The sequence below is a fragment of the Podarcis pityusensis genome (genome assembly GCF_964106645.2).
Source record: "Podarcis pityusensis genome assembly, chromosome: 7".
NCBI lineage: Eukaryota > Metazoa > Chordata > Lepidosauria > Squamata > Lacertidae > Podarcis > Podarcis pityusensis.
The window spans coordinates 67,844,699-67,872,687 of NC_138031.1; the positions used below are offsets into that span (position 1 = coordinate 67,844,699).

At 41.0% G+C, this 27,989-nt stretch overlaps 1 protein-coding gene across 1 annotated transcript; it reads left to right on the top strand.

Moving 5' to 3' along the window:
- KDSR (3-ketodihydrosphingosine reductase) lies at positions 1 to 27,979 on the top strand. Its single transcript, XM_081014995.1, has 10 exons — positions 1 to 281; positions 7,872 to 7,961; positions 10,164 to 10,220; positions 13,112 to 13,177; positions 13,322 to 13,417; positions 15,574 to 15,765; positions 18,813 to 18,896; positions 22,027 to 22,110; positions 23,277 to 23,378; positions 25,450 to 27,979. The coding sequence occupies exons 1-10, from the start codon at positions 153 to 155 to the stop codon at positions 25,558 to 25,560; spliced, it is 1,011 nt and encodes a 336-aa protein (XP_080871121.1). The 5' UTR covers positions 1 to 152; the 3' UTR covers positions 25,561 to 27,979.
- Positions 27,980 to 27,989: the final 10 nt, after the last annotated feature.

A 27,989-nucleotide genomic window follows, 5' to 3' on the forward strand; every position in this document is an offset into this window, starting at 1 on the left:
TCCCCTCCTCTGAATGCCTTCTCTAAAGCTCTGACAGGGTTAGCGAGTCAGTCGGCTGCAGGTTGTCGGCGGAGTAGGTTGGCGTGGTCCTTTCTCTCCTTCGTCCATCGTTTCTTTCCCGCTGTGCTCCTCTCTCTCACTCTGTCGCAGAGATGTCCGGGGCGGTTCTGCTGGCGGCGGCCGCCGGGGTCGTCGTCGTCCTGGCCTTCCTGCTGCTGCTCTACATAGTGCTGCCCGTAAGCAGCCCGAAGACCATGCCGCTGTCTGGCGCCCACGTCGTGGTGAGAGCCCAGCCGAGGTTTCCTGGGGCGGTTTGCGGGGAGGAGGGCAGCGGGTAAAGAAATGCGACATCCTCCTGCCCTTCGAAACCTTTATTTTATACGTTGATCTGTGTATCTCAGTGTAGAGGGAAATAGCAGCTCCCCCCCCCCCACAAAAAAACCCTCTTCCCCTTTCAAACTGCGCAAGCAAAATTAACACCGTTGCTGAGGAGAGATGTTGTCTCCTCTCCCACCCCCCCCCCCGCCAAAAAGGGGAAAAAAGGGGATTCAGGGATGTAGCGCTTGACTAGTAATTAGAAAAGGGTGTGGAAGGTCTGGGTTATGTTTAGCCTGAAGCAAAAGACGTGGTTTTTTTGTTTGTTTGTTTTTTTGAGGGGGAGTGCCATTGTTTACAATTAGGGAATATTAGGAACGAGCTGGGTTATCTTTTAGATTTCCCCTTCCTGTCTATAGATGCTCCTGTTTAGAAGCAGACTAGTTGCACCCAAAAAAAAAAAAGAAAGAAAGAAAGAAATCGTTAAATAAGATCTTCCTCTCTTTCATATATCTGTTTTATCTCCTGGGAAAAGAAATGTGGGCTGGAAATCTTGAATTAAACAAGGCGTAATCTCAATTTATGGGTTTAGTAGTGTGTGCTGCAAACTGAATGGCATTTTAAAAAAGAAAAGAAAGAATGCTACTCCTTGGAATCAGTACCATATACTCATAGAGTTGGAAGGGACCTCTGAGGATCATCTAGTTCAACCCCCTGCATTGCAGAAATATGCACCCATACAGGGGTTGAACCCATGACCTTGGTCTGAGCTATACTAGTTGGTCTTAAGGTAGGGGGTGGGGAACCTGTGGCCCACACTCCAGCATCATGTGGAGGGGCACTGGTTCCTCTTTCCTGTCTTAAAGGGACACAATCACATACAAAATTGTGCTGATTGTCTTAATGTGTTATTCTCAGTACTGCCTACTAACAAAAGGAGGTGGAATTCGGGAGTTTACAATATAGATATTATCTCTGTTGAGAGAATAGAGGATTAAGAACCTGTAGCTCCTGGGTTACGGTTTCCGATGGCCATGCTGGAAGAGGCTGATGAAAGCTAAAATCCAGCAGCATTTGGAGGGCCACAGATACAGATGTCCACCCTAATGTAGTTGAAAGTCTGGGTTCAAGCCAATTCATCCCCCCAGCAGTTGCTCTTAGTTGTGCCCTGTGCCCCTTTGGCCACCATAGAATACGGTACATTTTATTACATTAGACCATAGCACTGCAAAGCAAGATAGCAAAATTTAAACTAGATTACAGAAGTTACAGAAGTTACCTAAATTATATTTTTATATTCTCCTCCTTTAAAGTGGAGAGGATCCAAGGGGAGCTTGCCACCATAATTCATACCCCGTACAGATATGTAAGCTGGTACCTTCTCTGGACAGTAGAGAAGTGGATACATGTCACTTCACAGCAATCACATACCTAAAATGAAGCTCTATATGTGAAGCATGATTTGTACTATTTATTTTAAGAGGAACAATTCCATGAGTAGACAAATGACATCATGTTATGAAGATGGAGACATGTGCAGAGATTCTTGATGTTGGAGCAATTGCTTAATCTGAGTCAAATTCATTATTGGTTCTTTGTTTATAATCTGCACAAATGATGGTGTGAAGCATGTTGTTCATGAAACTTATGTAAATGACATAAATAGTGGACTTACAGCCAAGCAATTTAAACATTTTATAGCAGGTCTTCGCCATTTTAGGTTTGACTGTGTCTGGACGCTTAACTGAATTTCTCCTTTCATGTGCCTATCTTTTTATTTTCTCTTTTTCTGAGGAATTTTGTTCCATGTGTGCAATGGAAGAATCTGGTGTCAGGAGAATGTTGTCTTTGCTAAATTGAAGAATAGGGATTCTGAGTTGACCTTTGCTACTTACTGGTTTGCATATAAAGTATTGACATGGAGTTATTGCATAAGTAAGCTGATAAAGAGGGACGTGGGTGGCCCTATGGGTTAAACCACAGAGCCTAGAACTTGCCGATCAGAAGGTTGACAGTTCGAATCCCCACGATGGGGTGAGCTCCCGTTGCTCAGTCCCTGCTCCTGCCAACCTAGCAGTTCGAAAGCACGTTGAAGTGCAAGTAGATAAATAGGTACCGCTCCAGCGGGAAGGTAAACGGCATTTCTGTGCGCTGCTCTGGTTCGCCAGAACCGGCTTAGTCATGCTGGCCACATGACCCGGAAGCTGTACGCCGGCTCCCTCGGCCAATAAAGAGAGATGAGCGCCACAACCCCAGAGTCGGTCATGACTGGACCTAATGGTCAGGGGTCCCTTTACCTTTACTTTAAGCTGATAAAAGAATATGCAAGATTTTTAGTTGATTTGAAGGATTGTTTAGCATGCGGAGCAGCTTACGTACTAATATCATATGTCTAATCATATGATATTATGATTAGACATATGGTACTCAAGACGAAACATGCTAAAAGGAAGGCACGCTTGGGAAACCCTCACTGTGATCAACTCCCGCCCAGAAACATATGTTCCCACTGTGGAAGGACACGTGGATCCAGAATTGGCCTCCACAGTCACTTACGGACTCATTGTTAAGACCGTGTTCTTGGAAGACAATCCTACTCGGCTACAAGTGATTGCCAGAGAATAAGAATCATTTGTGATAAAGTTGCCTAATAGCAAATAAGCCTTACATCTATCAGAACTTGGAGGGGTATAGCAATCATGTTTAAAGGTAATCCTTTTATCCATAATCCTTCTATCCAAAGGGTTCACAATGCAGGTCAGTTTCTCATGCACCTTCTCATGCACCGTCTCTCATTCATTTATTCTATATCCTGTAATTCTTCCACTGCCTTTTGTAAGGGCTGAAACTGGCCCTGCAACCACTTATCTTCTTTTGTGGACATAAAACTGCACTCCCTTCTTACCAGCAACATCAACACCGCTATTGCCACTAGGAGGTGTGGTGGAAACAAACTGGAACTTCTTGTCTGCGTAGGAAAGAATTGCTGTGTAACAAACCTAATATTTGCATTTTAATGGCATCTTTTTGACATCCTTCTGTATCCTTGCACCAAATCACACTCACAAACCCTCCTTTGTGCTTGTGGATCTATGAACTTATTTTCCAGGGTTTCTAAATGGACATTCTATACCAAAGTATGGAAATGCAAAGCCTCATTCTCATCATTGCTGTTGCAGCAGAAGAAACCATTTTTGTTTGTTCTTCTAGCCAAGCATTCCTAATTCTGACTAATTCACCTGGTATCAACATACAAGCTCTTCTAAAGCAGTTGTACGAGTGAGATATTTCTAGTCACACAATTCTTCCCATAAGGAGGACTCCAGCAAAGGATGTCATTTGTTCTTATGGCTTTAGCCTGTGAAACCACTGGTGGATTTCCTTGAAAGTTTAAGCGGTATATACTTTTTAAATAAAATTTAAAATAACAGATGTGCTTCCTTTGAAATGAGGAAAATATTATTTTTTAGACTTGAATAGTGAGGGAGAAGAGGTCTTCTTGAGAGATGATACTGAAAGGCTGCTTGTTTACAGGAATGAAAGATTTTGCCACTTGTGCGTTTTTGATTGGATTTTCCATTGAGTGAAGAACATTTTTTATCCTAGAAGTTGCCTGTACCATGCTCTACAGTGGTGCCTTGCAAGACGAAATTAATTCGTTCCGCGAGTTTTTTCGTCTAGCGAATTTTTCGTCTTGCGAAGCACGAAATCCCATAGGAATGCATTGAAATTCAATTTATGCGTTCCTATGGTCAAAAAAAGTCCAAACAAAGCCAAATTTGGTACAACAAGAGTTTATTAAGTGCTCTTTAAAGTCACACATACTGTAAAGAGCATTTCAAAAATTGAAGGAACAATAAATTAAGTTTCTAAACATGACAGAAAAACATTTAAAAATCAACAAAGTGTACAGTACATTTTCTAAGACTCTGGGGGACCACTCGAAGAAGGTCTTCCACTCTTTGCTTCTTGCTGAAGAACCTGTCCATGGTCTGCTGCTTCATCCGCCTTTTCAGCACCTCCCTGAAAGGCGACATGACCATCGTATCAAAAGTGTTCGCAAGGTCATGTGCCACGTGCTTGTTAGGGTGGTGCCGCTGTGCAAAAGCCTGCACATCCTTCCACTTCAGGCAAATGTCCCTCAGTTCTTTGGAGGACAGCCGTTCCTCAGTTGCTTCCTCCTCTTCCAGCGAGGCCTGCTCCTGTGCAGCCTCTGCCTGCAGTTCGACCAGCTCCTGGGTGGTCAGCTCGTGGTCGTGCTCCTCCACCAGCTCGCTGACGTCCTCCTCTGTGACCTCCAGGCCCATGGTCCTCCCCACGGCAACAATGACCTGCACCACTGTTGACTCTGGTGCATCAGAGTCACTTGGTGCCACACAGTCCGGCCACAGGCTGCACCAAGCGCAATTCAAATTTCTCTGGCTGATCCCGTTCCAGGCTGTGGTGATCATCTTCAAGCAGGTGACGATGTCGAAGTGGTCCTTCCAGAATTCCCGCAGGGTGATGGTGGTGCAATCAGTCACCTCGAAGCATCGCCTGAAAAGCTCCTTGGTGTAGAGTTTTTTGAAATTGGCGATGACCTGCTGATCCATCGGCTGGAGCAGTGGCGTGGTGTTAGGCGGCAGGAACATGATGTTGATGAAGCTGAACTCCTCCAACAAGTCCTCCTCAAGGCCTTTAGGATGAGCAGGAGCATTGTCCATCGGAAGCAAAGCCTTCAGCAGCAGGTCGTTGTCCAGCAGGTACTGTTTGACAGCAGGGCCAAAAGCAAGATTGACCCAGTCCACAAACAGCACACGTGTGACCCAAGCCTTACTGTTGGATCGCCACATGACACTCAGCTGCTCCTTGTCGACCTTGTGTTTCTTGAAGGCCCGTGGGTTCTCTGAGTGGTACACCAGCAGGGGCTTGATCTTCAGGTCACCGCTTGTGTTGGCACAGAAGAGCAGGGTCAGATGGTCCTTCATGGGCTTGTGGCCAGGCAACTTGGCCTCCTCCTGTGTGATGAAAGTCCTTTTGGGCATCCTCTTCCAAAACAGCCCGGTCTCGTCGCAGTTGAAGACCTGCTGTGGAACGTAGCCCTCCGTCTTCATAACCTCCAGGAACTCCAATGCAAAGTCTTCAGCCGCAGGAACATCAGAGCTGGCAGCCTCTCCATGCCTGACCACGCTGTGGGTTCCAGATCTCGTCTTGAACCGGTCAAACCAGCCTCTGCTTACCTTGAAGACTTCTGGCTCGCCTGAGGTTCCTGGCTGTTCCCGGACGAGGTCTGCGTGCAAGGCCTTGGCCTTCTCACAAATGACGGCCTCAGTCACTGTGTCCCCTGCACGCTGCTTCTCTTCTAACCAGATGAGCAGCAACTTCTCAACCTCCTCCAGAACAGCTGGGCGGTTCTTCACGATCCTGGTGACTCCCTTGGCTGCATCAGTCGCAAGGATCTTCTCCCTCATCTTCAGGATGGTGCCGATGGTCAATGGGTTCCTGCCGTACTCCCTGGCGAGGTCTGTCACACGCATTCCACTGTTGTGCTTCCGGATGATCTCCTTCTTCATTTCCAGCGTCACCTTCTCCTTCTTCCTCTCGCCGGCCTCTGCAGCAGCAGTCTTCTTGGGTCCCATGGCAGCACAGCTCCTACCTTCGTAAACTCAGGGGGGGGGAAATCAGTGCTTCACACCCAAAAAATTCAAAAGCACCCAGCCACCCACCACACAGGAATTCAAACCCAGAACCAAGTCCTTGAATTCCAAACACCCAACCCAAAATCCAAACCCCCCCAAAAAAGTTTTAAAAGTTTAACTTACGAAATGGCTGCAAATCACCAAAGTCTTCAAAATCCTCAAATGGCTGCAAAAGAAGTTTTGGAAAAGCTTTAAAAATCACCAAAGTCTTCAAAAACCTCAACTGTTCCCCCAGCCACCCACCCACCACACAGAAATTGCAAACCCCTCCCCAACTGTTGCAAACCCCTCCTCAACTGTTCCCCCAGCCACCCACCACACAGAAATTCAAACCCAGATTTTTTTTAAAAAAAACAAAAACATGGCCCAATGGTCACAGAAAATCATAAAAATGCAGAAAAAAACCACACAAGCTCCCAGATTCTTGCAAACTCCTCCCCAACTGTTCCCCCAGCCACCTACCACACAGAAATTCAAACTCAGAATTTTTTTTAAAAAAACAACAACATGGCCCAATGGTCACAGAAAATCATAAAAATTCAAAAAAAAACCACACAAGCTCCCAGATTCTTGCAAACCCCTCCTCAACTGTTCCCCCAGCCAGCCACCACACAGAAATTCAAACCCAGAATTTTTTTTTAAAAAAACAGCAGAGTGCCCCAATGGTCACAAAAAATCATAAAAATGCAGGAAAAAACCACACAAGCTCCCAGATTCTTGCAAACCTCTCCCCAACACCAAGTCTTTGAATTCCAAACACCCCAACCCAAAATCCAAAACCCCCCCAAAAAGTTTTAAAAGTTTAACTTACCAAACGGCTGCAAAAGAAGTTTTGGAAAAGCTTCAAAAATCAGCAAAGTCCTCAAAAACCTCAAAAAAGGCTACCACACCGCGTGCTATGTGTTGCTCCTCGAAGTCAAGTCGCAACTGCACCTCTTCAAGCAATGCACCCTGGGTATTAACGGTTTTACGAAAAAGGAAACAAACTTGCAAGACGTTTTCGTCTTGCGAAGCAAGCCCATAGGGAAATTCGTCTTGCGAAGCAGCTCAAAAAACGGAAAACCCTTTCGTCTAGCGAGTTTTCCGTCTTGCGAGGCATTCGTCGTGCGGGGCACCACTGTATCATGTTTTGGACATTGTACAGGAATTGATAATCTAGCATGTGCAAAACTGGATCAAGAAGTACACACTGAACTAGGAGCCTCAAATCTGGCACTGCTTGGGCATTCTAAGAAACGACAACAACAACAAAATCAGCACAGTTTTGAAAGGTTCATTCTGCCATCTTATTTTAAATTGTGTCCAATTGTATGCAAACAGAGATGAGAATCTGTACATTGATCTCAGGAACCATCATGCAAAAATTGATTACGATATTTTTGGAGCTGTCCAGATGCATAGCAAACAAGTATCCAGAAGTAGTAGAAGTTATGCTGCCTGTGCTTTAACTTAGGCGAATTCATTAAATTGCCAATTTACCTAAATTATGATCTTGGTATAGTAATATACCGGAGCTGAAGGGGTATGAGTTTGTTCATAGATGCATCTACCCCCTATTTGCCTTCCTCTACCCCCCCCCCCAAAGTAATCCTTACTGTGTTACCATGCTGAAAGTGAGCTGGGATGTCCATAGAGAGCTTGCAGCTTCGTGATTGTGGTGGCAATTTCAAAGCAATAGTTGTGGACAGTCGTAACATTAGAAGCTGTCCACATGACACCAAGAGGCATCTCATTACTTACAGAGGGGAAACACTATTGCACACATGTGAACAGGCCCAGAGTTTGACCACTCTCTTCTCTAAAAGGCTTATAATTCTAATGTCTATGCTGTCAAGTTTATCAATTTAATCTATATGCTTTCCCCCCTTCTCTTAAAAGGTAACCGGTGGTTCCAGTGGCATTGGGAAATGCGTTGCCATCGAATGCTTTAAGCAAGGGGCTTTTATAACACTTATTGCAAGAAATGAGGTAAATTTCTAGCATGCTTATTTAACAGTTATGATGCCCTGAAGCTGTCAATGGAAGGGTTTGAAGCAACAGTAATTATAACTAAAGCCCTAGTATTTAATTAAATAGTTAAAATCCTTGGCTCCAATCCTACTAAAGTTCACCAAATTTGAAAGCAACAGGGCTTAAATTAGTGATTACTGTACTAATTTTATCTGGATTGGGGCCTATTTGTTTCTCCAGAATAAATAATTAAATGACTGTTAGAGTTTGAATACAGTGTTTGAGTTAGCGAGAGTATTAAGCCAAAGCCAAACTGCTTATTCTATTGGCTATTCAATTTATAACCATTTACCTATGGTTGTGGGGTGTGGGGAACCTTTTCTCCTCCAGATGTAGTTGAATGCCAACTCCTATTCCAGCAAGCATGGCCAATGGCCCAGGGATAAAGGGAGGTGTCGTTCAGCAACATCTGGAGCACCAAAGTTTCCCCACACCTGGCCTGTAGATTCAGAGGCACTCTAACCATTTCTTCAGGAAAGTGGAATATGAGCAGCATTCATGTTTTAAAAATTGTTTTCTGCTTTGCTAGTATCTTGGATATTGCACCAAAGCAGAGAGTAATACTCTCACTTTTTGCACTCTTTTCTACTGTGAACATCTGAAAGGGGAATTTACTTGCATATCCACTCTCTTCTGCTTAATACACTCAAAGCCATCCTTGGTTTGTTTCTAAAGTCTTCTAGTATAACAGAGTACAAAATATAGAATTCCAATCTTTGGAATTGGGAGAAGCAACAAGCTTTAAAGCAAGATTAATATTTAAGTCTTGCAGTTAGCTGATACATAAAATATTTGTTGGTAAGTAAGCTGAAATAGCTTTTTTTCTCTGTATTGTTTTGATTGAGGATGTGCTGCTTGTAAGCTGCCATTTATTTTATTCTAAGCATCTATAGCCCACCTTTCTATGATAAAATCAAATGCAAAGCATTTTACAGTTTACAAATAAAATAGAAGTCATTAAAATTGAAATTGTTTTATTGTCTGATTAGTTTTCAAGCAGCAGTAAAAGAAAAAAATAATAGAAACCAGCAGATAAGCTAAGAGCCTATCAAAAGGCTCAACTAAAAAATTCCACCACAGTAGAACACTTAACTGGAGTTTGGTCTTCAAGGCTGTGTTTGTGAAGTTAAAATGGTATGTGGGAAATTATCTTGAGCAGTGATAGCCAGAATTGCAGTTCTTCCATTTCTTAACAGGAGTTTGCATGAGGGCGTGGTGTCAGCAGTAGGCTGACAAATGTTTTTTTGTTAAAAGAATTCAGTTACCTGCCTGAATTCTTGTAACTAGTACATGTGTGCACTGGGAAGTTTTACTAATCTTTACTTATCTTGTAATGCAATACACTTAGTATCTTGGGATGTGCTAGACTAAGAACTAAGTGTTGTATCCAGTGAAGTCATCCCATTAATGCAAGGATTCCCACCTGTGCAACAGGACTTCTGCATACAGTGGTACCTCAGGTTAAGAACTTAATTTGTTCTGGAGGTCCGTTCTTAACCTGAAACTGTTCTTAACCTGAGGTACCACTTTAGCTAATGGGGCCTCCTGCTGCTGCCGCGCCACCGTGCGATTTCTTTTCTCATCCTGAAGCAAAGTTCTTAACCCGAGGTAGTATTTCTGGGTTAGCTGAGTCTGTAACTGAAGTGTCTGTAACCTGAAGTGTCTGTAACCCGAGGTACCACTGTATCTCTTCTGCCTCCCAGATGTGCTCTGGAGGGTTGGGGCCACCCCCCTTGCAAGGGTACAGGGAGGGGGAGCAGAAGTCGCATTGTTCAGGCAGAAGTCTTTGTGCAGGATATCTGTATGGTATATAGCCTATTGGCTACAGTCATATACACACTTTTGTAGGAGTGAGACTCATTGAAAGCTTTACCCCTTAATTAGATATACACAGAATGGCACTGCATATGCCATATAGGCAAAGTCAAAGCAAACTTCTGAAAATAAAGTATAACAGTGGATTTAATTTACGTTGGCCGAAGCAGAATGTTGTAAATATTTATAGAATTGGCAGTAAATTGACCAAGTAAGATGGCAATTCCTAAATGCATAAAGCACCTAAATGTTTGCTGCTATACTGCATTTTTTTAAAGAAGACTTTCGTTCTGTCTATCTTAATTGTTTTAGCAGAATGTTCCAAATGTGCTTGTTTAATTCCAGTGCCGGCTATTGGAAGCAAAGAAAGAAATTGAGAAGTTCTCAGTTAATGATAAGCAGGTAAGATGACTATATTCTACCAGGTCTCTCAAATGTGTTAAGAAAATGCATGTTCTTTCTCTGACTTAATATAGAGCAGCAGTACTTGAATTACAAGTTATGGAGTAAATGTGTAGATAAGAGAAAATTGAGTAGCGTATTGTGCCCTGTATAGTCATGCCATAGGTTAACTGAAAATTCCGTTTTAAAGAATTCTAAGTAATCCTAGACACATCCTGCAGTCAAATGCCTCCTTTGGGTACTCTTGCGTTGTGAGCTATAATGCTAATACTTTGATTGCAATTTAAGAAAAAGGTGGGGTCAGTTCTTTTATGGAAAAACTTATACAAAACATGAAAGTGACATGACTTGCAATATAGAAGGCTGAAAATGTGCTTGATGTGCAATATTTAATGGTCTCTCTTTTTTCCTAAAAGAATAATTCCTGCTTCTGAAGAAGTTTGTCTTGCCTCTGGGGTATTATCAGTAGTCATTGGCAACAACGTAAAATCATTTCATATTAGAGTGCTTTTTAAAATTCTGTGTTAGCTACGGTTAAATATGACTAAAATACCATGCCAGTTTTATGAATTTGGCTCAATCTTAATGTATTCTTGAGATATCAGTATCTTTTTCTTGGTGACTTTGCTGCCTTTTAAAATAAAGCTAATTTTTGCACAGGGATGATTTCATGTAAGCCCTAAAGATCAATATGTGAATGGGTCTTTGGCAATTTATTTTATGAATTTATATTCTGCTTTTCAGCTGAAGTCCTCAGAGCTGTTCCTAGTACTTAATAAAATGTAATGAATGTGTCAAAAAACATACACTTAAAACAAAACAAAATTAGCCTCACAAGAGCAAGCCCCAGGTGTTGTCTTCTCCTGTGCCTCTCTCTCTTGCTTTTGTAATGTCTTTGGGTTGTTAAACATTTCACTTCATCAGTCTTTAATTTTGTCTTAGGTTCTGTTTAATAGAACATAGGAAGCTGCCATATATGAAACCATACCATTGGTCCATCTAGCTCAGTATTGCATATGCTAACTAATAGGGATATGTTCCAGAATCTCATATAGGATTTACCGGTATCTCTGCCCTGCTGGGAAATGTGAGGGACTCATGTTCTACATGCAAAGCAGATTCTATACTGCTTCTTTCCCTGGCATGTCGTGCATGCTTTATGGAAAACGAAGACTTAAGTGGCGGTAGAGAAAAGAAAAAGAATTTCATATGAGACTACAATCTGTTCTATAGCAGCCATCAACAAGGATGAACAGCGCAGTGTGGTTTCCTAATGCGCTTCTAAGCAGCTTATCATTGGGAAAGTATTTGTCACTGTGTGGTGCAGTTGTTGTTGTTTTTACAACACTACAGTGTCCATTAACAATTGCACCACTTCAATTCAGAAGAGGAAGAAGAACACTCTTTTAGAAAGAATTCGGTGTTGTTGAATATTCCATAAGCACTAGCTTTCCAACTTGCCAGTTGGAGCCATCCCCACCTCCTCTCCTGCGCGCTTTTCTGAGGGTTCTCCTTCCACACAAAAGCCAATTTTAGGGGGTGCATAGCGGGGCAGGAGTGGGAGGAAAACCCCATTGCACAAGTGAATGTTCTTGCACAGAACTTGTATCTGATGGGACTTGTTAGACGAATTCCACCCATTGAGGTCAATTGAATAGGCATCCACATGGAATTATTGTTGTTATTACCTGCCCTTCACCCTAAGCTCCAACGGCAGGTTACAACATTAAGCACAATATTAAACACACAAAAATAAGGTGGGTCCTAAAAACATACACCTCAAGTGTCAAAGGCAGGGTAAAGAGTTGCGTCTTCAGCATTCATTGGAAGCTGAATTATTAAGGACTAGACAGGTTGTTCAGGCTTCAGATGTCTGCAGACTTTAGAGCAGGCTTCCTCAGCCTCGGCCCTCTAGATGTTTTGAGACTAGAATTCCCATCATCCCTGACCACTGGTCCTGCTAGCTAGGGATAATGGGAGTTGTAGGCCAAAAACATCTGGAGGGCTGAGGTTGGGGAAGCCTGCCTTAGACAAATTATAGCAAAGTGTCATTGCTATAGTCCTGTGGTGAAACCAGTTTAAAGTTGGCTTTTGAATCCTGACTTGTTTAAAAGCCATTAACCATAATTCTGTATTTGTACATTAACGGGAATTTGTTTAACTGCAGCTGCTAGGTTTGCTTCCCTGTTTACATGAAGTGAGGGAGCAAAGGGGCACTTCACTGAGTACATGAAAAAGTAATGCACATCCTGACTTATTAGAATTAAATTTGATAATTCAAAGCTCATCTGAAAAGTCTGAGCTAAATATTATTGCTTTGGAATATTAATTGGTTCTTCTCAAACTCCAAAGCAATATAATATCCCAGTACTTTATGTAGAAACAGGAACTCTACACCCCTCTCAACTAAAAGTGAAAGGCAGAGAAACATACAATGCACACGTTGAAATACCGTATTTTTCGCCCTATAGGACGCACTTTTCCCCCTCCAAAAATGAAGGGGAAATGTGTGTGCATCCTATGGGGCGAATGCAGGCTTTCGCTGAAGCCTGGAGAGCGAGAGGGGTCGGTGCGCACTGACCCCTCTCGCTCTCCAGGCTTCGCGCAGCTCTGCGCAACCCTAGGGAGCCCGGCGCGAAGTCGTGCCGGTCTCCCAAGGGTTGCGCAGAGCTGCCTGCATTCCCGGGCTTCGCGGGGGGGGAATTCATTATTCCCCCCCCCCCAAAAAAAACCCCCAGGTGCGTCCTATGGGGCGGTGCGCCCTATGGGGCGAAAAATACAGTATGTCTCCTTACCTGTGTTGCAAAAATAGTTTACTTGTTGAATTAAAAATTTGTCCATTTTACACTGTACATATCAAATGATATGGTCCTTCTTTTCCATTCACATAGGTTGTGCATTATATCTCTCTTGATGTTTCCAAAGATGCTGCAAATGTGGAAAAGGCCCTTAAACAGGTAAGGAAATACTGGTTTTACCTGGCTGGCTCCCTCCCCCCATTTTTCAATTGCAAGTGTTTATTGCAGAAATGTTCTGCTGACAGTAGTGATATTTATAGACACAAATTTGTTATCTCACCTGTTTTTTTTCTTTCTTTCCAGGCTCAAGAGAAGTTGGGTCCAGTTGACGTGCTTGTAAATTGTGCTGGAACATCAATTAATGGAAAGTTTGAAGATACTGACATCAGTAAGTTTGAAGTAAGTGAGCCTGACTTCTCCTGTTTGAGTATGTACTGGTATACTAATTCATCGGCACCTAGAAAATCACACCAGATTGAGAAATGTTTTTGAATGATAAAATAATATATAAAATTTACCTAACTTGTAGCAGCACATTTTATTGTCCATTTCAAATAAATGACCTAACATTGTATTTTTTTTTTCTAATCCCCCCATAGTTTTCCACTGGGTTGAATGTTTTATATCTGTGTCATAGACCCAATAATTCTTATTAGATATTTATCGTGTCTAAAAATGTTTGCTGCCTTTAAACATCTATTATGAAAGGCCTTTAAATAATAATAATAATAATAATAATAATAATAATAATAATAAATTTATTATTTGTACCCCGCCCATCTGGCTGGGTTTCCCCAGCCACTCTGGGCGGCTTCCAACAAAGATGAAAAATACACTAAAATGTCACATATTAAAAACTTCCCTGAACAGGGCTGCCTTCAGATGTCTTCTGAATGTCAGGTAGTTGTTTATCGCTTTGACATCTGATGGGAGGGCGTTCCACAGGGCGGGCGCCACTACCGAGAAGGCCCTCTGCCTGGTTCCCTGTAACTTGGCGTCTCGCAGTGAGGGAACCGCCAGAAGGCCCTCGGAGCTGGACCTCAGTGTCTGGGCAGAACGATGGGGGGTGGAGACGCTCCATGTTGTGAAAGAGAAGTTCTTCATACGCTATTGTTACATAACAATAGCGTATGAACAATAGGCAGAACGATGGGGGGTGGAGATGCTATGTTGTGAAAGAGAAGTTCTTCATACGCTATTGTTACATAACTTTCATTCCTTGGGTAATACTTGCATGAACCACCACATAAACATGAAAGGAATAATACTTTTTCTTGAATACTTATATAACTGCAAAAGTGTATACAAATTTAATAAATAATAATAATAGCAAAAGTGGGGCTCCCTAATTCAGCCCATCTCAAATGAAATGTTTGCTTCATGTTGACGTTGGTCCATAAAGTCTCTTCAGTGGCTGACTTGTAAACAATTCACATAAAGATTAACTAGGCTATGACTCATTTTCTCCTTGGCATATCATAGACAGGGTAGATGCAAAGTGCTCATAATTTCAGCAGCATGCGCCAGCACACTGCTTATTCACATTATTAAATCATTATTTGTTCAATAATAATAATAGTTTCTATACTGCCCTTCATCCAAAGATCACAGGGCAGTTTTCATTATAAACCATAATAATAATATTATAATAATTTATTATTTATACCCCGCCCATCTGGATGGGTTTGCCCAGCCACTCTGGGCGGCTTCCAACTGAATATTAAAAACAATACATGGTTTAATGTAACATGTGAACCAAGCCGTTAATTAGTTTCAGAGGAAAAAAATTGAGAAGTGATTTTATAAAAGTAGAGCAGTTGCAAATGTCATTTTCTACTAGTTCTCTACTCGGTGCAGATTATGTAATTAGTAAACTGTTGTGTCTTAAATTTTTATTTACTGGATATAATTCCATTGCTTTATATATATTAACCGTTTGCTTGCTCAGTGTTCTCTATACCAGAGATGGCTAACTTTTGGCCTGCTGTAGGTTGTTGCCCTCCAATTACCATCATTCCTTACATGCCATGCACGCTAGCTGGGCCAGTGGAAGTGGAGTCCAGCAGCATATGGAGGGCCACAGGTTAGCCATCCCTTTTTATTTGGGTTCAATCCTGGAGACGCTGGGGAGCAAATTTGGGATATTCTGCAGGTAAAACATGTATTTTACCACTTAGCTGCAATGTTTCCCAGTTTAAAAGTTTGGCCACCCTTGTCCTCTCAGCAGAAGTTACACAGGAAATCAAAACAGCAACCACATCACAATGGTTACTGCTCAACATCAAAGGAACCCCCAAGTGGTTGCCTTCCAGCATGTTAATGGACTATAACACAGCATTTTACAGCTTGGAAACTCCATTTGTAACATGAAGCAACATCGTCCATAGTAGGAATTTTGCATCTGTTGGTGATAAATATTAATATTGCCGATGCCTTGAGTTTAAAGCTGCAGACCAGCAATCACACTTCGTTATTTCATTTCATTTCCATTAATATTACACTTCATTAATATAAAATCTGTTAACTAGGCCTCCAACTTGTATGTTTGTCTACAGCAATTGATGGCTATCAACTATCTGGGTAGTGTCTACCCAACTCGGGCAGTAGTTACCACCATGAAGGAACGGAGGAGGGGAAGGATTGTGTTTGTGTCATCCCAGGCTGGACAAGTTGGACTGTTTGGTTATACTGCTTATTCTTCAACAAAGTTTGCTCTTCGAGGACTAGCTGAAGCTTTGCAAATGGAGGTATGATTCTCTGTTCCTTACCTGCATGTATCTTATAGTTTCTCTGTATAACATTAACAACAACAACAACAACAAAACAACAACAACATATAAACAAAAAGCTAAAACCATAGGGGGAAATAATTAAAGAATCAAGTAAACATTAATAGTATTATATAAGAATATTGTACAATACAGTGTTGCCCAAAAAGTACACAAGCAGGCTCAGCAACATTCAACACTGTTTACAAGGCATAGACTTAGCTATTCTGTTGCAATAAGTGGTACAATATTCCAGAGCGCATGACACCATTCGGCTCATAAGGCCTGTATTGTATACGATTTGCAAAACTGTTCATTTAGTAGGGTTAGTTGTCCACCGGATCAAAATGAGAAGTAATAGTGCAGGCAGTGTATTGAGCTGCTGTACTCTCAGATATTGTAGATCTGGTTTTGGGCAGAGCGTGCATACGCAAAATCACATAGAGCAAAGAATCCCCAGGATCACCACCTTCCTGCCCAGCTGGAGCTCTAGAAAGGCAGCTCCCTCTTTCCCCCTCTGGTAGCTCTTTGTCCTCCCTGTGGGCGAGCCAGAAGTACAGCCTGGAGAGCAACTGCAGTGCCACCACTGCTGCCACTGCTCCCGCGTCCCACCAGGAGTGGCTGGGCCTGCCCATGCCAGAGAGGCACCCTCACAGTGGTTTGGATTTGCTGCAGCCCTTGCCAGCTGACAGTGTGGAGCAAGCCAGCCAAGCTGAGGGACTGGCACTTTATGCAGCTGCAGAACCACCATGCACACCTAGTAGGAGTAGGAGGCAAGAGCCCGAGATGGCAGCAATGCAAGCAAGGCATGTGTTGTCTTACCCAGGTTTGCTTGTTCCTCCCCTGCTATACTTCATTCGACCCTCTTCCCGCCGCGTATCTCCTGAGATCCCAATGAGAAGCTCCCTCCCAGTAGCGGCTGGTGAGGTGGCAGAGGCAGAGGGTCACTGCTCTCTTTGCTTCCAAACAACACGTAGCTTTGCAGGAAGGCCTTCTTCACCAGGGTGTTTCTTGCAGAGAAGTGGCAGGAATACTATTTTAAAAGGGCGAGATTTCTCCTTGGCTTTCTGCTCGAGATAAAAATAAGAGGCTGCAGCCAATAGTATAAAGTTGAGTTGCAGAAGCAGAGGTGTAGCAAGTTCAGGTGGTACAGATTTTTTTTTTTGTCACCCCCCCCCCCCCAATCTAAATTATTAAAAGAAGGGAAAATAAGATACTTGCAGTTGCAAGTGTTATTTTCTGGTTTATATACTTAACATTGTAAGCATAAGCGCTTAAAACCCCTGCAGACACCATGGCTTCAATATCAGCCAGAAACAAATTTCTTCTCACCCACCACCCCATTTCTCTGTTCACTATCTAGCCTGATGGTAGAACTTGAACTTTGCACACTATTTTGCGGTAAAGGTAAAGGGACCCCTGACCATTAGGTCCAGTTGTGGCCGACTCTGGGGTTGTGGCGCTCATCTCGCTTTATTGGCCGAGGGAGCTGGTGTACAGCTTCCGGGTCATGTGGCCAGCATGACGAAGCCGCTTCTGGCAAACCAGAGCAGCACACGGAAACGCTGTTTACTTTCCCGCCGGAGCAGTACCTATTTATCTACTTGCACTTTGACGTGCTTTCGAACTGCTAGGTTGGCAGAAGCAGGGACTAAGCAACGGGAGCTCACCCCGTCGCGGGGATTCGAACTGCCGACCTTCTGATCGGCAAGTCCTAGGCTCTGGTTCACAGCGCCACCCGCGTCCCTATTTTGCAGTAGATAGGCCTAATAATGGAATTGCCCTAATAAGGATGTGTGTTTTCCTTATGGTTTGGTGCAGCTCCCTTTACTTTTACAATGCCGCTTAAAACAGGTGGCCCTCCAGGTTTTGCTGGACTACAACTCCCATCATTCCTATTGGCCATACTAGTTGGGACCAGTGGGGGACGTAGTCCAGCAACATCTGGAGGGACACACGCTAGCCCCTCAGCCCCCCGTTTTAAAGCTGACCGTGTAATGCACCATATCAGAAGCACAAATCCCTTTCAAGGGGCCATTTCCCTCCCCCTTGTGTTTTTTCAAAGTATCTGCCCTGAACAACTCTGCAACTTAAACACTTGCTCATTCTTTTGAGACATTTGAGTTAGTCCTAATAAAGTATTGTTCAACTTCAGCTATTGGGCTGCTGTTGTTTTAATTAAATGGACCATTTCAAAAAGAAACTGATGTTCATAGGCTGCAGTTCTACACCTACTTTCCTGGGATGAATTCCCATGGAACTCGGTGCAGCTTACTTCTAAGTAGACATGCAAAGGAGGGCACAGTTGTTTAAGCACCATCTCAGCAGCTCACTGAACAATGAGAAACAATTTTCATGCTAACGTGAATACATTCTTATATTAATTCTCTCCTGAAATGTTGGATGTATGGATCTTAACTTGTGTTTTTTTGGGGTGTTAGGAGGCACTGATTTATCTCTTGGCATCATCCAGCTTCTATGTTTGAAAGACATGTTTGTTTGTTTGTTTGTTTATTATTATTATTATTATTATTATTCGTTCCTGAATACCTGGCACACATGGACCGCAATAATCATATGGACATAGAAAAGCGGGGGGGGGGGGGGTGGACACATCTTGGTAGCTTTATTGTAAATATCCCTGCTACATAAGAATAGCCTTGCCTGATCAAAGGGTCCTGTTCTCTCCCCTCTTGTCCATCTCCAGCTAAGGCAGGGACAGTGGCGGAGTTAGCTGCATGGGTGCCCAGAGCCCATGCTGTGCACTTGGGGGGGGCAACCCACTGCGCATGGGGGTGGCGGGGCAAGCCCCCATGGTGTGCCTTTTTGTCACCCTCCCAGGGATGACACCTGGGGCCGAGCGCCCCCCTTCCTACGCCCCTGTGCGCAAGTAAAATGTCCGTAAGATACAATCCCACTATATGCCTCTTTGTTCATATTATGTTGTATATCTTTGTGAAAACAAGTAAGCATGGGAAAGCTCAATATATTAGAGCGTGAACTAAATATTTTTCTCAACGTAACAGGTAAAGCCCTATAATATCTACGTAACAGTTGCCTATCCTCCAGATACAGACACACCTGGCTTTGCAGAGGAAAGTCAGACAAAGGTAATTTTATGTTCCTCTTTATTGTCATGCAAAATACTTACATAAAGTAAAAGGATCAATAGGTACAAAACAAAAAAGAATGATCCCATGATGTGCTTAATGCTAAATCTAAACCTTGAGTATAAGTGTGTATTCAACTTTTAGTCACAGGAAAGGAGTTATATTGTGTCACTCCTTGGTATATACAGTGTTTCAAAAATTCTTAAACAATCTTCATTCTTGTTCGCATTTGTTAGCTTTTACGTTTTCCTGGTCTAAGACAGATATACCATATGATCTTGCTCATTGTTGCCAGATCAGTTTCCAAACTCATAGGAGGGACTTCTTTTTTTTCTTCCAGTATTCAGCATCTGCCTTCCAGAACCATATTGAATATTTTTTTACTTTCATTTGGTAAAATAAATTTTATATAAATGAGCATAAAAACTTTTAAATCTTAAGAGATGGAATATTCCAAAAAGTTAACTTATTAATATTTTATACAACATTATGACAATACTTGCTTGTTTCTGGGCATGTCCATATTGAGTTCATCCATATGGCTTTTTAGGTTTTAAAAAACAAAACCTATCTTGAAAATATTCACATAACACTATTTTGATATAACTTTTTTTCTTTTTCTTTAACTGATTCTATACTGTCTGCTGGTTTTCATCTCTATATTATTCTGTTAGTTGCTTTGAGTTACTTTTTGGGTTTTTTAAAAAGCAATTATGTGCAGTTATTATCCACTTCTGCATAATGCCACATTGAATTGGTTTAATATTCCATTCTTACTAAAATGCTGCATAAGCAAGATAGAAAGCAACAGTGAACGTGTAGGAGACAAATATTTAAACTCAACTCATACTTTCAATGATACAGGACTAATGTTACTAATTCCTTTGCTTAATTTCTTGTCTTATCCATCCACAGGGTAGCATTAGGTAGAATCTGAAGGAAAACCTCCAGCAGGTTCTCTGTTTCTTCTTAGTCAAATATTCTGTGCAGGAGGTGTCTCCTCAAAAGCTGCCCCCCCCCCCCCGTCTTTTCTGATGGGCTATCAGGGGTGGCCAACTCCCAAGAGACTGCGATCTACTCACAGAATTATAAACTGGCAGTGATCTACCCCCGTTTTTGGGGGGGTTCAGGTCAAAGTTGTTGACCTTTTTGGGGAAAGGAAGGCCCTATTTTGGGGGGGGTGCAGGGCTAAGTTGTTCAGCTTTTTTTTAGGGAGGAGAAAAGCCCAGTTTTTTTTTGGGGGGGGGGTTGGTGAGAAAGAGAAACAGCCACTCACCAATAGATCGCTGGGGAAACAAACAACCTCACTGAGGAAACTCCGTCTTCCGTTCTGCAGATCGTGCAACAATGGAGGGCAGGGCGAGGGGCTGGGGCCGGAATGGGACCCAGTGATCAACCACGATCTACCAAATCCTCCCGGGGATCCACCAGTAGATCGCGATCGACCTGTTGGACATCCCTGGCTATAGCAAGTTAGGGCATAAGATCGCCATAGAAATCTTGCCAAGTAATTTCAGATGAGGCTTACTTGTTTGTCCTAAAATTCAGGGCTGATTAATAATCTAAACCTGGATCTCTTGTCTTTTTATAAAATGTTGTTTCTATTGCACCACCTTCATTTATTTTGATGTTATATATTTAAATTAAAACTTAATGTAGGTTGATGTGGGTGGATGAAACAGGAAGAAAATTGTGTTAAGAGTCAACTGGTTTTGCATTAATAATCAGTGTTGCATCAATCTTTTACTGTATTGCCCTGAGCATTCTTGTTGCTCATTTAACAATCATACAGCAATAAAAGTTACCAAACAAAACCCTCCTACAGGAGATCTTCGGATTGTTCTTAGTTGGCCAATGTAATGAAAGTTTTTGAGTTTGCCTTTAATCTTGCTTTTGAATTGATGGTAGGCTAGCCATATGCTACTGAGCTCCACATTCTTTCACATTCCTTGTTTCACTTCCTAATAATAGAAAGCTGGTTTGAAAACATGAAAGAAGACTCTCCTTTTGTAAAAAAAAACCAAAAAACTTTAATGGTCTGTGACCCTAAAGAATGTTGTCCCCGCCCTGAATCGTTTTTTTAAAATCTGTTAAATGTTTCAGAGTGAAAGTATTAACAATTGAATATGAAGCAGTTTAGGGTCACAAAACATCTTTGCTTTTATTACTCTTGAGTAATGAATTGTCCAGAAGCCAGTTTCTGTCAACTACATCTCAGGATTTAGTCGAACAATGAGTTTCCACTTGACTTTTGGGCAGGTATGAGAGCCCTACTTGTGAACCTCAAACTCCAGAATATTTCCATTTAATATTGATCCTATGTTAGCAAGTGATATTTAACAATACTAACTTAACCAAATTCCTGCCTCTTAAGCCCCTTTAAGGCCTTTCTTTACTCTCCCAGAGAGGACTGAATCAGGTGAACTGCAAATGAACAAATACCTTGATCACATTGACAGATACTAATTAGCTTAGTGTTTTCTAAGAGGAAACAGTTTGACAAGATGAAAAAGGATGAAAAAGACAAACACTAGAACTCTGTGGTATCAGGCTTAATGCAAGAATAAATATAGCTCACATTTTTATCTTTTCTAAAAATTTCTACAAGATCATATAGGCAACAATGCATTCCTTGAAGCGAAGTTTTATAAGCAGGCTCCTTAGGTAGCAAGAATTTACAAAGTTGATCTAAGCTAATGGAAATAATTTATAAAAGAGTTAGAGCCAATTCTCCTGGGAGCATAATATCAATTTATTTTTCTGTAATATTTGTGTCAGAGATACCTGCTGAATATGAGAAAACTGTGTCTCCACATAAAGATGTGTGTTTATGATCGCGACCAGCAGAATGTTGCATCTAAAATGTTGCACTAATTCTAGTTTCACTCTTCCTATTATTAAAGAAAACTGCATGTTCACTTAGAATTTGCATTCACTTGTAATCTAATGATAAATATAATATCAACAAATGCAACTATAAACACACCTCTTGACCTGAATATTTTTTGTAAAAAAAAATGTCCAGATGGTCTTATGTTTCTTATCAGATGTGAGGTGAACTGTGGTTGTACTTGGTAACATTTCATCTGCTGTTATATGTATGTAATCTCTTTATTTACTTTTGCTCAAGATTTTAGAGACTAAGCTTATTTCAGAAACATCATCGGTCTGCAAACCTGATCATGTGGCCAGAATAATTGTTAAAGATGCCGTTGTAAGTAAAATGCTGTATTTGTATAAAATGCTTTTGTGGGTGGAAAACATGGGTAACTTGCTAGTTTATTATAAGGGGAAAGGTTGTCTGTGTTTGTCTACTACCTTTTCTGAATACTAGAATCTTTATATAAAGAGAGCCTTTAGATACAATCCTAACCCACTTACCTGGGAATAAGTCCCATTCAATTCAGTAGGACTTATTTCTGAGTAGATATGTCTAGGATTGCACCGTTTTAAACAGTGCCATCATTATACGTGGGACCTTTGCATAGGCAAAATTAGAAAGGGCCCTTCTCCCAAGGTTAGAAATTTAAAGTAGACACCAAATAAAACTGGGGATGGGATAAATGTGGCAGTTGCCCTTACATGTAATTGGTTCTAGTTACAAATTGTCCCTCTATCTGAACTGCGTGCTTGCTTTGAAAGATGGTTTGTGTTAATGGATTTTGTTTTGTTCTGACTTTTTAAAATGGATTTTCAATGATGTTGTCATTTACTCTTTTTGTTCTTTTGTGTTTCTTAATTAAAGGTCACTTCACTTTTTTTTTTACTTAATATATACCCTCCCTTTGCAAATGTTGAAATATTATTACATGGGCGCAGGTTAAAAATGCATTTCAAATTTTAAATTAGTAGACTTGATATTCAAAAACTCAAGGTGCCCTGTTTCAACACAGGCTGACAGAAATGGCCTGATTCAAGTCTGGCATATGGTTTCTTTTAAAAATAAACTGCTTTGGGAGCCAATCTTGGCCAACAAGCACAGTATAAATAATAGTGGTGATTCCTAGGTTTCAAAAGGGTGGAATATAAAAATAGCTGTTTCTGTACCACAGGCATTTTATTTCACAATAATTTTTTTAAAAGCATGTGTCTGCCTGAACCACATGTATACCACTTTGGGATATTAGATGATGCAATATATATATATATATATATATATATATATATATATATATATTCAGACTACAGGTACAGTCTTGTCCATGCTTAAACAGAAACGTGTACCTTTAAGATCAGAAATTTTAAAAAATACTGTCATTTTTTTTTAATATAAAGTATTAAACTCCTCTTGCCCCTTGGTAAGAAACACATCCTATTTTTATAAAATTGTTTGGAAACCACCTGACTTCTTTCTCCATTCCCCCCCCCCCCCCAATCCAGCAAGGAAAATTTGCCAGTTCTGTTGGCACAGATGGTCACATGTTAACAATATTGACTGGTGGAATGTCGCCTATCTCTTCTCTGGCTGAAGCCCTACAGGCGGTATGTAACAAAGTAATATCAAATGATGAAGTTTTAAAATCTTTTAGTGCTGTGGTACACTCACATTTATTGGTTCAATGTAATTCAAAATCTAGTCTTTGTGCAGCAGATCTCTTCAGTGCAGTAAGCTTACTAAAGTAAAGAGTGATCAGGAAGTATTCTACTTCTTGGCAGCAAAAGCAGCTCTATCCAATGAATTGTGAGATAAACCCACTGAGGTCCACATGTATTTATTTTGGTAGAGTTGAAAGGCGGGCCATCTTTTATTTTTGTTTCAATTAATAACCTATAACTTGATCATACCCAAAATGTTTCATTGAGCAATGATTCTTGCCCTATGTTTTTTTTTAATTGTGTCACATTTCTCTATTAAAATGTAAAGCTTATTTACTATGATTAAAAGCTAGACCTGTCTGTCAAAACAGAAGGTTCTCTGACCTCACCACCTTCTTCTGCTCATTCTCTGGGTGTTTCCCCAGTCATCTTGGGTTCTTTTCCCAGAAAAGATAACTGGGAAGGGGGAAGAACAGCTGTGAATTTAGCTTTATGGAAAGACAGGAAGCAGAGCTACTCAGAAAGTTAGGTACACCCTGATATGCTTTGGCACACCTTGTTAATGGTGCAGTCCAAATCAGTAATAAGACACCACCCCTAATCACCTTGTTGTTCAGTTAGACCAGAGCCAGTGCACACCCCTACTATCTGGGAGATGGATAACTGGGTTTAGGTCCATCTTATTCAGGAAGCATATCAGCTGCCAAACAGGCTAAAGCTGGTGTGAGATAACTTCCCAACCATAAATCCAGGTCAATAAGTACCACAAACACACACAAGATGCATGCCTTCTGCTTCAGGATTATAGTTCCATCCAGAATGATAATCCACACACAAGATGCATGCCTTCTGCTTCAGGATTATAGTTCCATCCAGAATGATAATCCTTTGTCAGATCATCAGAATCTCTGACCTGCAATGCCTGTTTTAAGCTTCAGTATTCGGCTGCCTTTTGTTCATAGCAACATCTGTTTTGTTAACAAGAACAAATCTCTTAACTTCTTGTGAATTGGTTCACATGAAGTGCCAAACAATGGTTCTACTTCTTCCCCTCCCATTCTTTGTTTAATTAGTTCCTGGTTTGTGGCAAAGAATGTGCTGTTGTGTCCAAACTGAAAGACTAGTTTGTGGTAGGCTTGTATCCTAGAATGGAAGTCATGTGCAAACTGGAGTGTGCCTGTTGCAGCAAACCAGGAAAAATCTAAACAGAAAGTCAGATGTGAAAGGGAGAGCATGTGAGCGCAGAGCTTGCTCTTATATCACCAAGCCATAGTTTGGCATATATGAATGTCTTGCATCTCCTTAATGTTTACCTGCAGAAATTGCCATGCATTTCAGAAAGGATAACCAAATACATAGCTAAACTACTGAACTCATGCAAGTAAAGCTGGAAATCATACAATTTGGACTTGATTTTGAGATCAAGCAGCTTGCAAATGTATGCCTATGTTAAATTGGACTGTTGCTACCCATCTGGCAAATGTCTCCTCAGCCTTGCTGGGCCTGCTAAACATTCATTGAATCTGTTCATCATAAGGTTGTTTCACATTGTTTGCCTGTGACTTTTCTACTGGTTACCCATTATTATTCTCCAGGGAGCAATGCAACCCTAAATCATGTTCTCTTCTACAAATTTCAAACAACACTAGTCATTCTGTAGTCTTTTGCAGTGTTTCTGCTTCAGGTAGATTGTTGTGCAGATACATGGGGCAGGTGATTCATTCACTAGCTTCCAAAGAGGGGGAAAATTATTAAAATAAGGTCCCTTCCAACCATGTGACTATATTTCATAGTACTTTCAAATAACTTATTAATTTATTTTAATTAGAGAACAAAATATACCTCTCATAAGCTTTGTTTAAATAAGACTAATCTTTAATAGAACAGTCCTTTTTCACATAATAATTGTGTGCTTGGTGAACCACACTTCTGAGCATCAAATCTGATGAGAGAAAATATTAAATGACCACTAAGCAGAAGTATGTTGAATAAGATCTCTCCTTCTCTCCCTTTACAGCTTATTTTCCTGGGCTTTTTCCGCTTGCTTGCCCTGTATTATATAGCAGGTTTTGACAGCATAGTTCGTCGTTGCATGGCAAAAAAAGAGAAATCTGAAAAGACGGACTGAAACAGAATGGGTGCTATTTAAAAAGTTGGACAGTTTGCTGCTAAATGGAACTGTATCTGTGACCTGAGTATGTCTCACAGAAATGTGGAAGAGGTGATATCTTCGGTGGTGAAAGAAGGAAACTGAACTAGAAAAAGAGACTATGCAAAGGTGCTAATGAAGAAAACTGGGGTTTTTGGGTTGTTGTTGCTTTTCTGTGATTTCAAGGAATAACCAGATTGTTGCCTTAGAAGTAAGCTTTTTGAGAAGAGTAGAACTTAAGAGTGACCTATTTTGATGGTAATTCTGGACCAATACTAATTGTTAGCAGTGATGAAAGAGTTAATTCTGTTATCCACTTCTTAATCTGAGGACTGATTTGGTAAATTCCTCCCACACAACAGTAACACCTCAACTCTCCTACAGAAGGCCCAGCTTGTGTATTATCTTGATTATATTGTTTCTGCCAGAGAGCTGGACCTTGTAGGCCCTATTCTGCATGAGTTGGTTCAAATGGCTGTGCAAAGTCTAGTCAAAACAGCAAAAACTATCCAAAGATGAAATATTTCAGCTCTGGGACAATACATGAATTGGGCCAAAGTCTTTTGTGAAGAGACAGTTTTTAAATATAGCATATAAACTTGTTGAGGGGAGAGTTCTCTTTAAATGAGCTGCCCCCTCCTTGAGATAGGAGGCGATATTTGCATGTGGATATTACCAAGCTGGAGAATCAATATTTGAATTGGCTCTTGGGAAACCTCATTTGAGATTGAGTTTTCTCCCACCAGATTGTTGGATTTTGACATTCCACTCTTGACACATGTGGTGAGTTGTGTTAATATTGTGTTAAATGCTACATTAAGGAATTTCTTGATGGCAGAGCTTTACGCATATGATCTCTGCAGGAGAAATGACATATGCTTTAAATAGTTGTAGATCTTCAGCAGAGATCAAGGACCCCCGATCCTTACTGAGATACTAGGGGAGAACTATAAGCAAAACAGAAGTTGTCCATTTTTTCGTTATCTGTAACACGTTCATGTTTATCTTTGCCAGCTCTGTAAAAGACAGATGGGCTTTAACACTGTAGAAATTGAAGGAGAGAATAGGGTGCTAGAGAGAACTAAATGTAGCACAAGGAAGTGCCTAGGTCCTTACTCTGAAGGTGCAGTGGAACTTGCAAAACTATATTGTTTCTAAGGTTTCATTCACAGCATGCCAATCTTATTACCTACATGAAATCTGGACTTACACAAAGTCCCTGAGTGGATTTTGGAAACCATATTTGCTGTGTATAAATTGACTGGTTCCCATTGGTTGCAGATACGCTGAACCCCAGTGTTGAACTGGTTCATAAAAAATCCTGCTACCCTTTGTCATTTTCCAAGTGCCTAAAAGACTGTTAAGAGACTCTACTTGCCAGTTTGTTGGTTAGCCAAGATTTTCTTTAAAAAAATAAAATAAAATAAAAAGGGAAACACTTTTAAAACTGCCCTTTGGAGAACATTATTCAAATCAAGTCCAGCAGCTTCTGGTTCAATTATAGTCTTCCAATTTTAATAGATTTTTAGATTCTCAAAATAGATGAAATCACAATACCAACTGCTTGAGATGAATACTATAGTAGTTATGTTTACTTGTTTTTGGTACAGTTACCCAGCTGTTTTGTAAGTAAACCTGGAAAGTGCCAATCCAAACAAAAGCACTTGGAGCATTGGGCGTTTTGAGGGGCTGAGAGGATTGCCAGTTAGAAGGGAAGGAAGGAAATAATGTAGAAATAATAACGGATAAACTGGGCTTGGTGTAGTCGCAAAAGCATAAAAACTTGCTTCGTATCATTCCGGTTAGTAACTGAGTCACAAAAAGCATCTTTGCATGTATGTCTTGCTACTGTTTTAATGGGAACTGTTGGAAGGAGAATTTGCTCTCCCTGTTTGCCATAATGCTTTGGTTTTCTAGACCTGCTAGGATAGCCTTTCAAGCTGGCCAACACACTTAGTTCAAATAATAAATTCTAGATCCTTTAAAGCAATTTGGACATGCCAAATAATCAACAGTTTAAAGAAGAACGAATCTCTTCTACATGTGCTTAATGACATGTTAACTTTCCTGTTCATTCTACGCCTTTACTGTGCTTATCTGTGGATGGATTATGCCCTTGGTTTCTTCAGTGTCTTGAACTAAAACAAAAAATTCTAATGTTATGGAGCATTATCGCTCATTTGACTCGAATACATATAATAGTATGCTAAAGGACAAATGGAAGTGGGTAACTAGCTTACAAATGTATACTGTGAAAAACTTTAGGCACTTTTAAATGTTAATATTGAATGAAGCTAAAACTCATAGCTCATTTATGCTTGCTGTTTCATGAAGTGTTGTGCCAGAATACTAAATTTTAATATTTTGTATTCACCAAATAAATGAAAATTGCATTTAACTTTTGTCTG